This window comes from Huiozyma naganishii, chromosome 12, assembly GCF_000348985.1.
Source record: "Huiozyma naganishii CBS 8797 chromosome 12, complete genome".
NCBI classification, from domain to species: domain Eukaryota; kingdom Fungi; phylum Ascomycota; class Saccharomycetes; order Saccharomycetales; family Saccharomycetaceae; genus Huiozyma; species Huiozyma naganishii.
In genome coordinates, this window is record NC_035933.1 from 301,901 (window position 1) to 317,604 (window position 15,704).

Sequence of the window (15,704 nt, forward strand, 5' to 3'; positions counted from 1 at the left end):
CGGGCCCGGAAAGAAACGTCTACGCGGACGGCGGCGGGCGCATGCTCTACTTTCTGACAACGTACAACAAGAACAAACAGTACGGCCACCGGTTGTCCTTCCTGGACGCCGCAGCATCCGCAAAGCTCCTGTGGTTTATACTCATCCTGCGGCCGTTCACCATTGAACTGCTCAAAGACGAGCTGGCGCAGTTCAAAGGCGACATGTACCTGAGGCACGCAGAGGACACCGTGTATGAGCAGGACGTGTTAGAGGTCAGCGTGGACAACTCCGAAGACGAAAACGTCCCAGTGTCCAACCATGCCAGGCGGCTGACAGAGAGGATCCAACTGCTGGCAGCGTCCAGCCGTGCTGCCACGGTTGGGGCGGCGGTCCTGAAGGAGTTTCTGTGGGTGGACATCGAGCACCACAGACTGCTGGGCCTCAACCAGTTCAACACCGAGCTAATGCGGCACCCGCGGAAGGGGACACGGCACGGCATGACCATCCGGCTGATGCGACAGGCGCTGGCCTCGCTGTGGAAGAACGCAGTGCACGAGGTCAGCAAGACGGAGCTGATCGCCAAGGGGTTCGGCCACAATGTCCTTACCCACCTGAACATCTACGGGTTCAACCGCGACTCGGACGTGAACTCGGGCGCCCAGGAGGACATATTTGTCGAGGTCCGCAACCTGAGCGCGCGGTTCATGGCCGCGGTCGACCCCGAACGCCTACAGCGGTACCGCAGCCACTTCATCACCCGGGCCAAGCGGCGCAGAATTGAACACCAGCCCGGCCCTGTCTGCGGCGTTGAGGAGCTGTTTGCTGCGGGGAAGCGGTTGCTGAACTGCCCCGACTTCGACTTCCGCAACCGCGACCAGCTGCTGTTCACCACAAAAGTGCTGTTTTCGCGCTACCGCGCTCTGGGACTGCAGGCTGCAACTGCGTTTGGAAAGTCCCTGACCTTTTTGCTGCTCATGATGTTTCGGGCGGCGGAAAGACCCAACCAGTATCTACATTTTATAGGTGTTCCATACGAGGCGCTGAAGCGCGCGACAGCCAAGAAAGTGGCACAGACCGGGTTGCGGGTGGCGCTGGCCACAGAGCTGCTGAGACCAGCACCGCTCCAGTATATCCGCGACACAGACGTCTTTGTCGGGTGCTGGGAAACGTTCGCGGAGCCACAGCTGGTTGCATTGTTTCGAAACTGGGACAGCGTCGCGGGAAGTGCCAAGAAACTAGGCTATTTGGTGTTTGACGAGGCACACACGCTCTTTTTCGACTCGACATACCGCCCTCAGCTTAACGAGGTGCGGGCGCTTGGGTGGGAGAACTGGGAAAAGGTCTTGTTTCTGTCCGCGACAATGGACGCCGGTCTGTTCCAGACGATTGCAGAGGACCGCAGGCTGCCCAACTACATAATCAGTCAGCGGTACTTCATGAACGCCGTGAAGGAGGTGCCGAACATACAGATGAGAGTCGATTGCATCTGGCGCAAGCGGAGCATGATAGTGGACGATGTTCGGCGGTTGATCCATGCGTTCCTGACCGGTGTCGCAGAGGGCAAGGCCGTCTTCTTCTTTGGAAACAAGAAGACGATGGCAAAGGCGTACCAGGGGTTCCGTTCAAACGAGAGGGTGGTCCAGGTGTCAGCGTCCGAAAGCGGGGAGCACAGGCGTACGGTATTTGGGATGTTTGAGGACGGCCCCTCTTTACAGAGCGTGATCCTCGGAACAAAGCTGATATCGAACGGGCTGGACTGCCCGTCAGTGCGGTTCGTGTGGCTCGTCGATTTCCGGATGAACGCTGTGGACTATCTGCAGATGGTTGGGCGGATCCGCGGGCACGGGTACATCCGGGTGCTGTACAGCGGCACTGGCGGTGTGCCTCTCGAAACTACCTCGCGCGGGAGGAACTTCCCTCTACTGAATTTCCGGGAGTGCATCACAGAACAGATCGCCCGGTACTACGGCCTGGAGGGCACTTCTCACGCGCGGTGCTGTGGCGAGGGCACAGACGATGAGTGGACCAGAGAGATCCGCGCCAGGATGGACGCCGAAGGCACTCCCGATGTGTCTGCGTCAGAGAGCGGCGGAGAGACGGACCCCGCGACGGTCGGACCGCTGGAAGAGAAGCTCCAGGGTCGGGGCTTTCTACACCATGTCCTTGGTGCGGGATACAAACATGCGGTGCAGGGCGTGTTACTGGGCCTAAACGTCGTAGCAGTGCTGAGTTGGCGGTTCAACCCGTCGACTCGTCTGTGCCGCGAGTGCTGGGACCTGCGTCACGAGTCCGATCCCTGTCACCCACTGAAGAGGGAGCTATTGACGCTGTCCGCGGAGATTCTACTGGTGCTGTACGTGGCGCAGGATAAAAAGTTCGAGGAGTTCGCTGGGTTACTCGAGCAGCGCGGGTCGTACGACTTCGTTCTGGAAATGTTGCAAAACAGGGCCTGCTCCTGCGGTGGTTACTGGTGTTTGTACAAAAGTGCAAACTGAGGTTCGGGAATGTTGTATTCAAAGAAGGGGCGGAGTGCTACACACTAACCAGTTTCAGGCTGTTTTTTGCCTTCTTGATGAGCGAGAAAGTGAACGTGGCCGTATTGTTAAAGAAACAGGCGGTGGTAACATCTCCGGCTCTATTCTCGAACCTCGACAACTACGTCGGGAAGTTGTTCCACGACACGGCCACTGTTGAACGAATATTATGTCCAAAACATGGCGGATTTAATGTTGTACGTTGCAGAGGAAATCGCTTTAGACGCAAAATTTGGAAAAGTGGGACACAAATCAAATCTTTCCTCTGTAGAATTCGCGACAGCAGTACTTTTGTAGCAGATGCCCATGTAACAGATGTTAACGTGTAAGGACAAACAAGACATTGAAACCAGATTATTTTTTGAATGTCCATGCTCTCAATGTAAGAGCAAAAGAGGAAACCATTAGGAAAGCGATGAGGAGTCTCGTTTCAGGAAAAACAGACCACATGTCTATCTACAACACGTGACTTCCCAACGGCAGCAAAAATAGTGATGGGTCGACATGATTGTCTTTTCTTGAGTTGAATATGAATCTCTCCTATAGTAATTTCTGTTTTGTCTTTCCACATTCCCGTGTAGGTAAAATTACTATCTACTCCAGTATCTAAAAGTGCTCTGACTTTATGTTATTTGGTTTGTGTATTGTAGAATTCTGCTTCCTGTTCTGGAAACATTTCCCGGTCATATTCCGCTCCCGGAATTCATTGAGTCCTTTGTTCGTGCTCTTCATCGCGAAGTGAGTAACCAGATTCTTCTTCAGAGGGTTCACTGTCCGATTTCAGTTCATTTGTTTTGGGTTCTTCGTTTCCGTAAATACTTAACTCGTTGACCTTCATTTGCTGTGTTCTATTGTTCTTAAACCGGGAATCCTTCTGATATCTTGTTTTCTTTTGTTTACATTGAGGGCATGCGCATTCGAAACAATAACCAGGTTACAAGTTTCTGTTTGTCGTAGCACGGTAGCATTTGCTGCATGGGCATCTGCTACAGAAATGCTGTTGGGAAACCCTTTTTTATATTACGCCTGTTTTCGATCGCCAAAAAATTCTCCAAAAAAAAATTTGACTTTTGAGTCATTTTTCCAGATTTAGCGTCTAAAGGGATTTTATCGACAACGAATAACATCAAATCATCCATAATCTGGACGTAACGTTCCCTCAATGGTCTGGCATTTGGTAGTTCTTCTGCCACGATTGTCTTGTCATCCTTATTTGGGTAAAGGTTGATTTTCCCCGGATGTTCAAGCTGATATTAATGACCTCTTCCGTGTAATCGACAATGTTACCGCCATTCTTTGGCCTCATGCGGCACAATTGTCTCATTGTGTTCGACTTGATATGATCAAATCGGACAAAACGAAAGATTTTGTAGATCGCCTCGCTCAACGATAGCAGCCTACCTTTCGAGCAGAAACACACTCGAGATGCGTCTCCCATACAGCATGCAGACGAGAAACCTCCCCAATCCTTGAATCTCACACGTTTCGCCAACAACATTCCTTGTATGCATCTCAATTTTTGATCCAAACCTTCAGCAGATGAAAAAAAGATCCTCATGTCATCAGTGACTACAATGGAATAATGAACAATTTTGTTCGTACAATTTCCCAACTTCGGATCGTCTGGGTAGAAAACAGTGTCAGTAAGATTCTTCCGGATCTCAATTGAGGTAGTACAGAATTCTCCGCTTTGCGGTCCCAAACTATTCTGGGTCTCATGTTTGAGCTGTTTGAAGATGCTCTCACCCATCATGTTGGGGTCATCTCTGTAACGCGCTTGTGCTGTTTCAAAATTGCGTTTTTCTTGTAGCGATTCCGCCCGAATATCGTTGAGCATTTTGCTCTGATCCTGGATAGTATTTTTCTTTCTCAATACTTCGGTGGCAGTGTCCGTTACTTTTTCTCTTTCAGATTTTAGTTCATTAGCCTGGTTTGTGATCGCTTGTTCAGCTTTCACTACTTTTTTCTCAGCATTTTGCAATTCGTAGGAATTAGTCTAGATAGCTGTTTTAGCGTTGGATAACTCCTTGGTTCTTGCTTCAACAGAAGTTTCAAATTTTCTGGAATTCTTGTGCTGTGCAATTTTTCCCCCTGTGTTGAAACTAAGATTAATGAAATTGAAACCTTTCTAGAAAGGACAAATAAGTGTTATATCAGACGCAAAAAGTGCACTTGACTCGCCGAAACAGGACGACTATAAGCCGAGAATCAAATTTGTGGGAGTTGGAGCTAAAGAATGGAAGAAAGAGTAAAGGACAAAGATGTTGAGATTTAAAACGTGAAGTGTTGTGAACTCCCTTTTTTGTAAAAAAATGTTCCTGTCGTGACAACTAATCGTAAGTAGGGTATCCCCGCTGTACATAGTGACCTCTGGGCCACTTCTGTGTCCGGGTTTCCACCCGACCCTCTTCTTTTTACGCCACTCTCTTGTATACAACTATGTACTACTCATATACAGGAGAACCAGAGAACTATTACCATTATAATAGTCTTAATATAGTCTTCCCGCTCAACGGACACTATAGATTCCGTGATGCTATGATATTATTTACATTCGTTGTCTATGTAAAGAAAGTATGTGTATTTACATGAATTCCTAATCTTGAATCGCAATGTCGGCAGCATGCTTCATGTCCAATTCTATCGCAGGGATTTTCGTTGATTCTGTGTTTGCTACTTCAAATATGGAGATATGTTTGAGCAGAGCAGATTTTAACTGCAAAAGATGTCTTCTGCGTAGAAACGCTTTTCGTTCTGAAGCTTTCAGCTTCTCATCAAGCTTTAACTTGATATCACTCAGTTCCAACTTATCCATGATATCCCCGATTAATCTTACAGTTTCTAATTCGATATATTTTTCAGTTGGATATTCCGCTTTCGGTATATTTGCAATATCGAACTGGCCGGATTTCAACGATTCTATGAACTTTTTAAGTAGCAGTTCTTCCTTCTCAATGCCCACTTTACCACAAGTATTGAGATTATTAAAAATATGGAACACAAATTTCCATGTCTTTCTGGGATAAACTTTTATTTTTGTATCTTTATCTGAAATCATGATCGCTTCTTTTGACTCAATAAATTCAATAAGTTGTGTTATAACGGTATCCACCTTTACCGAATCTTTGTTTACACTATGTTTATTGGACTGTTTTTTAAATGCTTCATACAGCAGAACTAATGTATGCTTTGAACTGAACCGCTTTCCCATGGTGTCCATTTTTTGGTAAACTTCAAGACACTCGTTAATGCAGTTGGTTGGATGTTCACTTATTATGAATCTCAAGTAGGTGTGGAAGATATTCATATCAACTATTGCCGGCTTTTTCTGAATGAAATAATTCGCAAGCTTAATCCCGCGCTTCAAAAGCCCTAAATCAAAACAAGCATTCAAATATATGTCTAGCACTTGGCTGGTAGTGGAGAATTTGGTTGAGAGTCCCCAGTGTGATAATCCGGGAAGAGTGGTCTCTGTAGGTAAATTGGGTGCTGTCACCTCAGCTGGGATATCGAAATATTTGTGAAAGCCAACAAGACCTTCAAGTTGTATGTTCTTATTTTGGGTTCGAGACAAATATATTTTGCAAATTTCAATCATTAGTCTCTCGTCACAACATCGTCTGGGAACTGACAGTACAATGTTTTTTACAACATCAGCAAACAGTGTGTCATCCTTAATTTGATTACAGCACCGCGCCAACCACATGAAAGTGATTGCACTGTTCCTTAAATGCTTTGCTTCAGGGTTGCCCTGAGCTGAATTGAACAGCTTTAGTGCAAAACTGGGATCTTCACAATTCGACAAGGCACCCAAGGCGGCATTGAATTCGATCTGGTTTAAGCAACCTGTTTCCATCAACCTTTCGGCAATTTTGCTTACTTTGAAACCTACTTTTGCAGAAACAAGATCAGGCTGCTTGGCGATGCCGTCAAATAAGATGGTATGTGTGTACTCGTTGACAGGGACTTTAGACTTTTTCCTCCAATTGTACAGCTCCAAAGCTGAGTTTGGTGAATGCATTTTTTTCAAGTAGTGCTCCATGATCAGGTTCATAGCAGCTAGACCTTTCCCCTTAGCTAACTTGGTTAAAAAAAGGGCCTTTTCTATCTGGTCCCGTTGAAGAAACTTTTTCACGTCATTGTATACTAGCTTTGAGTCTCTCAGTTGTTCCCCAGTGATACCGAGAATGGCATAGAGTAGTCGCTTATCGCTGGTTTGTGATAAATATTTAAGGTCTTTGTTGGTCGTCGGTCCAAACTCAATTTTACCCGTATCTTGCTCGCTGAACTCAGTTTCTCGCAAATTTCTTAGCACTTGTTCAGCCTTGTACTTGGGGTAGGCTTTCTTCTGTAACTTTTTCAGCTTGATTCTCTTCTTTTCCTCCACCCGTTTCAACTCTTTAGGAGTCTTGTTAATAATCAGATTGTATCGGTTTAGTTTGTCCAATTTCAACTTCAACTGTGAACCGAGAAGCAGTCGAGAGGTAGATAAGAAACGGACTGTGTACGCAAACTGGCGTATTCGCACAGATTCTGACATAACCCAGATGTGAACCGCTAGCCCAACACACCGTGGCCAGCTGTTGTTGAATCTGTGTCCTTCGCCGTTGTCTTCAATGAAAAGACATCTTCAAAATAAATATATTTCATGTTTTATATGTACAAGTACAATGTACAGCAATACACTCATTCAAGAGCCAGGGGAGACACGACGTCGTCCTCGAATGGTGTCAGCGTTTTGCCGTTGGACATAATGTTTTCCAGATCGTCGATTTCCTTGACAGCCTCTACGGTCAAGTTGGTGTATGTTTCTTTGCCCACGGCGATATCATCTTCTATCCTTATACCGAGGTTTCTGAAATGAGCTGGAAAACTTGCGTCATCAGGGATGTACAGTCCCGGTTCAATGGTGATTACTTGGCCCTGCTTCAGCAGTTCTCTCCGGGATACCTCTGGGACATCGTGGACATCCAGTCCCAAATTGTGACCAATGTAATGTGGATACAACCTTTCAACGTCCCAATTGCTGGCGTTGGACATACCCAGATTCCTGATCTCTTGTTTCATGTACTCAATACTTTTCTCGTGTATGTCATTTAAAGACAGTCCGTTCGACTCCTTGCACAGTTCGATGCATCTTCTCTGTACATTCAAAACCGCCTGGTACATGTCTCGCTGTGGCTGTGTAAATGTCCCGCTAACGGGCCACGTTCTAGATATATCGGAACGGTAACCGCCAAGGGACCCTGCTGCGTCCACAAGCACCATTTCGTCCTCGTACATTATGTCGTCGTTTCTAGTGTAATGGATACACAATGCGTTGGACCCCGTGGCAACAACAGGGATGTAAGCGTTCTTGTCGCACCCACCACTGATAAACTTGTATTCCAGGAAGGAGGCCAGAGACCGTTCGTTACGGAATCTCTTAGCAAATGCCTGGTTGTACGACCTTCCCGAAATCTGGCCAGCCCTTCTCATAACATTCAACTCCGCGGGCGACTTAATCTTTCTCAGCTGTGCCAGCAGCCGTTTGTGGTTTTTGACTACTTTCAGAGGGTTACAATTGGCATCAATAAGTTTCTTTACCTTGGCATTCAAATTTGGATTCTGTTCATCGAACCAAATATTGGAGCATCTCTTCAGAATCTTTGGAAGCATATGGTCCACTGAGTTGATACTGAATGCTTTATCCACATTGAAGATTTCCATGGCGCCATCTACACCGGTTCTAAACCCTTCCCATTTCTCTGCAAAATTGTCCTTTGGCGGAACAAACATCGTGAATTGAAACTCAGAATCGCTAGTCTTCTCCAGGACAATCAATGAATTTGGCTCATTCCAACCTGACAAGTAGTAGAAGTCGTTATCCTGCTGGAACGGGTAGAACACTGCCCCTGACGCAAATTTAACCGTGCCACTCGGGATAATAATGCATGAACCTTTTGGTACTTGACTTATCAATTGGGCACGGCGTGTGTGGTACTCTATCGCGGTTATCCCAAGAGTGAGGTCCCCACTTTTAATCAAGTTTGGTCTTGTCTCATGGATTGGTTGCCCAGCTTCGTGCAGTAGTCTCTCTCTGTTGAAAAATATCCTCGAGTTGTTCTGTAATGTAACGGTCCCAGTATGCAACAGTCTCCCGACGGTAGCAGTGGCACTGCTCCGATACACTAATGGCAATAGCCTTCTCGATAACATGCTCTTTCTCTGTTTTTAGTCACCTGTACGGGACTATTATGCATGTACTTAGCAGCAAACGCTATATTCACAGAAAGATAACACGGGCTAATATTTGCAATCAGCACAGTCTTGTGGGGAAATTCTTGTTGCAATGTATCGTTTTCGCTAGAACCGTCTGTCTGTTGTATTCGTCAAACTCTGCTTCAGTGAATAATTTATGTACTTTTCCAACCTGTTGCCAATTAAATTGGTTTTGAGACAGAGGATGAGTCTTCCTCTTCTTGAGGAGGACAGGACGAAGAAAGGGAGACTACTCGCCACAAGTACAATGTTATCTCTACGTGGTGTTGGTAGACGTTGTGGCACTCTTTTGAGGCGTCCCCTTGTGGCACTTGCTGGCAAGCAGACTGCCTCCATCTGTTGCAATGTACAGAACAAACGGTTTATCTCGAGTGAACCGGAGAAGAAGTTCACGAAACTGAACAGTGACAATGATAAGAACCGGGATACCATCTTCCAGTATACATGGGGTACTTGGTTGAAGAACGATGCTGCGGAAAAGCGGAAGAGAACAACTAGGTTTTCCATTGAGGGGCTCAACGCTGTGCTGAATGAGATGTACACGCTTTCTAAGAACAGTGCCTCTGTAGACTCAGGGGCTGACTCCAGTGCCATACCTGCTCCTGTGAGAAACGAGGGGAACGGTACTGTCAGTTTGCCACATAACACGATCATCCCCAACTTGGACGTGTTGAACGCTAATGAGAGGCAGGTGGTCATCAAGACAATCTCAAGCATCCACGAGGGTAAGCATCACCGTGTGTACAAATTGAGCACCAATGTGGAGTCTACCCCACTTATTCTGCGGATCCCCTACGCGATTGACCCTATTGAAACCATTTCTACGAGGTTGAAGAGTGAGGTGGCCACGCAGGATTACCTGCAGAACAACTTGGGCGTCAGTGTTCCCAAGATTTACGTCTACGGTTCCGACAATAAGAACCCTCTGGGTGTGCCCTTCATGCTGCAGGAGTTCATTGAAGGTGATCTACTGATGAAGTCGTGGGATCCCTTGGCAGACGATGCGTCCGAGGGGAAACCGCCAGCGGCATTGCAGAAAGTGGTCAACCAGATGGCCGATTTGCATTCAAAGGTCATTTCCGGTGAGTTCGGTGCCACTGGGTCTATTTATTTCAAAGACGATGTTCCTGAGGATAAGAGAATGGACGTGATTGACGGGAGATGGTGCATTGGCCCTATCACGGAGAGAAGTTTCTGGAAACATAAGTTGGGTCTGCGTGCTAACAAGGATGTTTCCCCAGGACAATTTTTGGGGCCCTGGGATGGTGCAGATGTCACTGCGATTGTGAAGAATCTTGGTGGCATAGAGGCTGCGAACGCGAGAGGAAGACTGAGTCTTATCGATGCTGGTTCATCCTCCGAGGCAGACAAGAAAGGTGTTCTGAGGGAGCAAGTCTCGACTTTCGAGAATCTGAGCAAGATTGCACCATGTCTTTTCGACTCTAGTGACAAGGCGATAGCTTCGTCAAAGATCCCTAACCTCCAAGAGATGATGAACCCAAGATTGTACTTGCCCGATCTGGATCCCCTGAATGTCATAGTGGACAAGAAGAGTTCCAAACTGTACCTTCTAGATTTTGAGGGGAGTTGTGTGAAGCCATTTATCTTACAGAACTCGCCCAAGTTTATCGAGTACGAGGGCCCCAAGATCTACGATATCAAGAAAGAGATCCCTGATTTCGACCAGATGAACGATAACGAAAAGGCTCAATGCCAGTTCATCTACAAGAGGACGCGGAACCAGTACCTGTGGGAGAACGCTTTGAACGAGAGACACCCAGACCTGATCATCTCGATGGCCCCACCTATCAAACTTCTGAGAAGCGCGTACGTGGCTGCTCTAGAGAGGAAGACAGATGACGGGTACTTGATCGTCGACGAGAACTTACTCCAATTGAAACAAGTGTGGGGGGACCTATACAAGAACGGTCTTGTCCCCAAGGAGAGTTACCCACTGGAGTACACCGAGGAGCAAACCGCCAAGCACGCGAAGGATATCAACGCACTGCACCAGAGACTGATCTCTTCGCCGTTCGCGGCGACGCAAGGCTGGATCCCACAAGACATGTTCGAAAGCTTGGTACGCGGCGGACTCGTCATCAAAGACGAGCACGGCAATTACAAGATCAAGACGGCCGCGGGGGGGCCAACGGACTCCGAGCACTCCGAGCACTCCGAGAACTCCGCATGCACAAGTACATAGCACTTCACACCCACGCGTGTATATATAACATGTATATAACATGTATAGGATGTCAGAGAGAGAAACATACAAACGGTGCACCCACATACTTAACAGCTCTCGCCGCGGTGTGCGGGTGTCTCAGCCTCCCCGGAGATGTATCTCCCGCTGCACGCCCTGCCGCCGGAGATACATCTCCGCACACATACACCACTGCTCTCCCCCCACAGATAAAGCGAGGAACAGCCGGAGCAGAAACACTAGGCCCGTCTCGCGCTGCTTGTCCCCTTTTTTGCAGACGTAGTTCGCTGCATGCTGTGGGGCCTGTTAACTATGAGTATTCGTCTCGTCCTGTCTCCCCCCCCAGCAAGCCCTAACTCGTCTCCCACAGACGGGGAGGGTTCGGCTGCCGTTTGACTCTGGCCGGCTCGCAGTACAATTTCCACCGTTTTCTGGCGGTGCGGGTTCTCCTCTTTTTCCCGTTCGCTGCCACCGTTTTTCTGCGTTGCACAGCGTTGTATGGTGCTGTGCTGTGCTGTGGCGTCGTGTTTGCGTGCACTGTGCTGTGCGTTCTGCGTGCGGGCCAGAGTCACAGCGGGCGTCAGTTGGGCCACCAATGTGTGAGTAATAGCCCGTCTGTTGAGAGGAGACAGTAGAGCTTGAATATATATATATATATATAGGTGTGTGGTTTCTGATCCAGCAGTACCCAGATACCACTTCTTCTTGTTCGTATCTCGGCAGAACTAAGTAGACACGTCCAATCGCTCACCACACACAAGTATGAGTTACCAAAATATTGACAATCTGCAAGGTGCGTTCCAGCACGGTGTTAACCTGGGGTCCTCCCCCGGTGCAGTCTCGACTTCACCAACGCAGTCGTTCATGAACACTCTGCCAAGAAGACTCAGTGTCTCAAAGCAGCAGAAGGTCCTAAAACCTTTCTCTACTGGGGATATCAAGATTTTACTCCTAGAGAACGTTAACAAGACTGCAATCGCTACGTTCAAGGATCAAGGTTACCAAGTGGACTTCCACAAGGGTGCCCTGCCAGAGGAGGAACTGATAGAAAAAATCAAGGACGTTCATGCAATTGGGATCAGATCGAAGACGAAACTTACAGCAAACGTCCTGAAACATGCAAAGAACTTGGAGGTCATTGGGTGCTTCTGTATTGGGACTAACCAGGTCGATTTAGAGTACGCTGCCTCCAGGGGGATCGCAGTGTTCAACTCCCCATTCTCTAACTCGAGATCCGTCGCTGAATTGGTCATCGCGGAAATTATCAGTCTCGCAAGACAACTGGGCGACAGATCCATTGAATTGCACACGGGTACTTGGAACAAAGTCTCCGCTAAATGCTGGGAAGTAAGGGGCAAGACGCTGGGGATCATAGGGTACGGTCACATCGGGTCCCAATTGTCCGTCCTGGCGGAGTCCATGGGGCTGCACGTTATCTACTACGATATCGTCACCATTATGGCCCTGGGGACCGCAAAACAGGTCCCCACGTTGAACGAACTGCTCAACAAGGCCGACTTCGTCTCCTTGCATGTCCCAGAGACTCCAGAGACGAAAAACATGATCTCAGCACCACAGTTCGCGTCCATGAAGGACGGTGCCTACATCATTAACGCCTCCAGAGGTACCGTTGTCGACATTGCGTCCCTTGTCGCGGCCATGAAGGCTAAGAAGATCGCAGGTGCCGCCTTGGACGTGTATCCAAACGAGCCAGCCAAAAACGGCGCAGGGTCCTTCAGCAACGAGTTGAACAGCTGGACCAACGACCTCGTCTCCTTGACAAACGTTATCCTGACCCCACACATCGGTGGGTCCACCGAGGAGGCACAGAGCTCCATCGGGATCGAAGTCTCCGACGCTTTGAGTAAGTACATTAACGAGGGTAACACGGTCGGCGCTGTCAACTTCCCAGAAGTCAGTTTAAAGGCATTGGACTACGACCAAGAAAACACTGTGCGTGTCCTGTACATCCACAAGAACGTCCCAGGTGTCTTGAAAGTCGTCAACAACATCTTGTCCAACCACAACATCGAAAAACAATATTCTGACTCGAGGGGGGAAATCGCTTACTTGATGGCAGACATCTCCTCCGTCAACCAAAGCGATATCAAGGAAATATACGAAGATTTGAACAAAACGGACGCTAAGATCTCTATTAGACTGCTGTACTGATCCCAGTGTCTGCTATAAAGAAGGTCACATCACCCGTAATGTGGAAGTTATAAACGATAAAGTTTTCTTTTGATGGGATATTTTGGAACGTACGTAAGTGAGATAGACATATTTCTGTAATGATATTTTCTACGAGAGTAACCAGCTATACCATGGGGGGGTCTCAGGGAATCAATTTGTGATTACAACAAGGATCTAACCAGTTGGTGAAGAAACTGCTGAAATTGAACATGTAGGTAAAATATATGTGTATCCCAAACATCAAATCTACGAACCTCAATTGAATTGGTATAACAACCTTCCAATGTGAGAAATGTTCGGCGAGAAAAATGCGCAAACATGGACACCGAGTACACCCTCAGGATAAGTATCAGAAGGATATAAAGGCTTCTAATACATCAACACAAACATCTTCTGTCCCGTTCCCAGGGTACGCGCAACTAGTCCTAATTATTTTATCGCTATTATAAATGAAGTTAAAAATATTGAATTGATCAATCTTGAGCTAATACCATTTGATTGTGCCTGTCTCGATATAGTTCAATTAGGGCTAAAGTGCATATAACTTGGTAGATAATTAAACTATAACGAAACGGATCGTATCAAACGGTATTGTCTCGAAATCAATTAGTACACTTTAAATTGTTTACGGATTTTTGCTCTTACATTTGTAAAGTATTAGTTAGCCTCATATGAGATTTTACAAGCTATATCCTGAGCTTTCTATATATTTTCTTTAAGCGAGGATCCATCACATAAAACACAACGCAAAACAATTCGCAGTTTTATTTTTTTGATCAAAAGTCCCGTCTTGTCTTTTTTCCACTCTTGTGGTTGTGTTAAGGTTGCTGGTATTAAAAAAGATGTTAGCCCCCAGATCTCTGAGAGAGAAGAGAGCGAATGGAAAAAGGTAACTTGTAACACCTTTCCAGACGTTACAAACGTTTAATGTTGATTCCGAAGCCGGGAGTCGAACCCGGGTCTCCACGGTGAGAACGTGATGTGATAGCCGTTACACTACATCGGATTGTTGAAATATTTTAATTTTGTAATACCTCATATTCAGAAATAGTACACACGTTGTTTGGAAATGCGATCCTATGTCCTGGACGCAGGATATGGGGTCACAAAGCATTGTAAAAATTAACTAGAGAGCTCAACCAAAGGCAGACTAGGAGAAAAAAACCTTACCTTAATAAGTTTACCGTGGCTGTGCGCCTCGAGATAAAGATTAGCACGTCGAAGGTTGCTACACCTTTCGAATCAGGTTACCGTGGCTGTGCGCCTCTAGACAAACATAAGCGCCCAAAAGGTCACTGCACCTCAATAAGATATTAGTCACCAAAATGATAGAGACCAATAGGAAACAAAAGAATAAGGACACAGTAGTAACACAAAAGTGAAAGCGAGGAGATCAGGAAAGAGAAAGAACCTTCTGGAGAATCCTACGAGCCATCCAGAAATAAAAAGTATGAATGGGCAAGAACTTGCCAGATTTTGAAATGGAGTTGGGAAGAAGTTATATTCTAGATTAGAAATAAAAGGAACAACACTTGATAGATAAGTAATTCATAGGTAAGAATACAATATCTTACAGATTGGATCGCGATAGTTCTTTATAGATCTTAGTGTGATCGGCGTTACTATAGTTCGATTAAGTCCAAAGCCTTGGTCTTTGAGTAATAATCGATAGTCGTTCAAGAGGGGTTTCCTAATGTTCAATCTAGTGGTAAATAATAACAATGAAGTATTAAAATATATAAATTAATCATATGTATCTTTTAGGCTGAAATGTACAGAAGAGTAACAAGCGAAGTGTTCGAGACTTGTTGTTCTCTTCGACGTCAAAGTTTTATGAAGAACCTGCGTCTCTCCTTCGAACCTCAAACAATACAGAAAAATTTGAAATAGTGGCACTTACATGAATCCCTAAACAGATCATTTGCCAAGACGTTGAGTATGTCGTAGATGAAAACGGAAAAAGTAAAAAACATTTTATTTGTTCTTACATAAGTACAAAAGTATGTATATACTTGTATGTGTTATGATTCCCTCACATGAAGAGGCTAAGCATTAATTATGGTTTGAGTAGATCCATTAGTGAGTTATCGATACGCAAATGTGCTATATCAGAAAAACTTTGGATAGTGGTATATGTTTTCTAGTTATTATTGACGTGTGCGCTACTTAAGAAACATCTGTTGGACCAAGGCTAAACTCTTAACTGTAACTTTGTATTTTCTTTTCCAGAAGCTCTTATATCTCATAATCTGTTATAGAACATTCTGCTGGATGTAGAAAATGACTATGATAAGGATGATAAGATATCTTCATAGGCATAAACAAGACACACACTTGATAAAAGACACAATTGTTAACGAGACAAATAATGATGCCACAAGTGTGGAAGTAACTAACATCTTGAGAAAGTGAAGAGCCACACCATTGACTCTGAGCAAATTCTCACATATATAATGCCTAACTACCTCGAATGAATTGATCCTTCTATCTGTTACAATATAGAAGAGATCATCGAACCATATACTTATATA

General features: G+C 46.0%; 6 protein-coding genes and 1 non-coding gene across 7 annotated transcripts; 3 read left to right on the top strand and 4 right to left on the bottom strand.

The window, feature by feature from the left end:
- Positions 1–41: 41 nt before the first annotated feature.
- KNAG0L01700 (uncharacterized protein) lies at positions 42–2,477 on the top strand (the record flags this gene model as incomplete). Its single annotated transcript, XM_022610770.1, has 1 exon — positions 42–2,477. One exon carries the CDS (start codon positions 42–44, stop codon positions 2,475–2,477), a length of 2,436 nt encoding a protein of 811 aa, XP_022467034.1.
- Positions 2,478–3,675: 1,198 nt separating this feature from the next.
- On the bottom strand, positions 3,676–4,353 carry KNAG0L01710 (uncharacterized protein; the record flags this gene model as incomplete). The annotated part of the gene is made up of 1 exon (XM_022610771.1): positions 3,676–4,353. One exon carries the CDS (start codon positions 4,351–4,353, stop codon positions 3,676–3,678), a length of 678 nt encoding a protein of 225 aa, XP_022467035.1.
- A 759-nt stretch (positions 4,354–5,112) lies between these two features.
- Positions 5,113–7,056, bottom strand: MRX1 (Mrx1p; the record flags this gene model as incomplete). The annotated part of the gene is made up of 1 exon (XM_022610772.1): positions 5,113–7,056. The coding sequence occupies one exon, from the start codon at positions 7,054–7,056 to the stop codon at positions 5,113–5,115; it is 1,944 nt and encodes a 647-aa protein (XP_022467036.1).
- A 146-nt stretch (positions 7,057–7,202) lies between these two features.
- Positions 7,203–8,714, bottom strand: ICP55 (aminopeptidase; the record flags this gene model as incomplete). Its single annotated transcript, XM_022610774.1, has 1 exon — positions 7,203–8,714. One exon carries the CDS (start codon positions 8,712–8,714, stop codon positions 7,203–7,205), a length of 1,512 nt encoding a protein of 503 aa, XP_022467037.1.
- A 310-nt stretch (positions 8,715–9,024) lies between these two features.
- On the top strand, positions 9,025–10,980 carry AIM9 (Aim9p; the record flags this gene model as incomplete). Its single annotated transcript, XM_022610775.1, has 1 exon — positions 9,025–10,980. One exon carries the CDS (start codon positions 9,025–9,027, stop codon positions 10,978–10,980), a length of 1,956 nt encoding a protein of 651 aa, XP_022467038.1.
- A 762-nt stretch (positions 10,981–11,742) lies between these two features.
- SER3 (phosphoglycerate dehydrogenase SER3) lies at positions 11,743–13,152 on the top strand (the record flags this gene model as incomplete). Its single annotated transcript, XM_022610776.1, has 1 exon — positions 11,743–13,152. The coding sequence occupies one exon, from the start codon at positions 11,743–11,745 to the stop codon at positions 13,150–13,152; it is 1,410 nt and encodes a 469-aa protein (XP_022467039.1).
- Positions 13,153–14,107: 955 nt separating this feature from the next.
- KNAG0Ltrna2E lies at positions 14,108–14,179 on the bottom strand. Its single transcript has one exon. It is a non-coding gene; the product is annotated as a tRNA-Glu (tRNA).
- Positions 14,180–15,704: the final 1,525 nt, after the last annotated feature.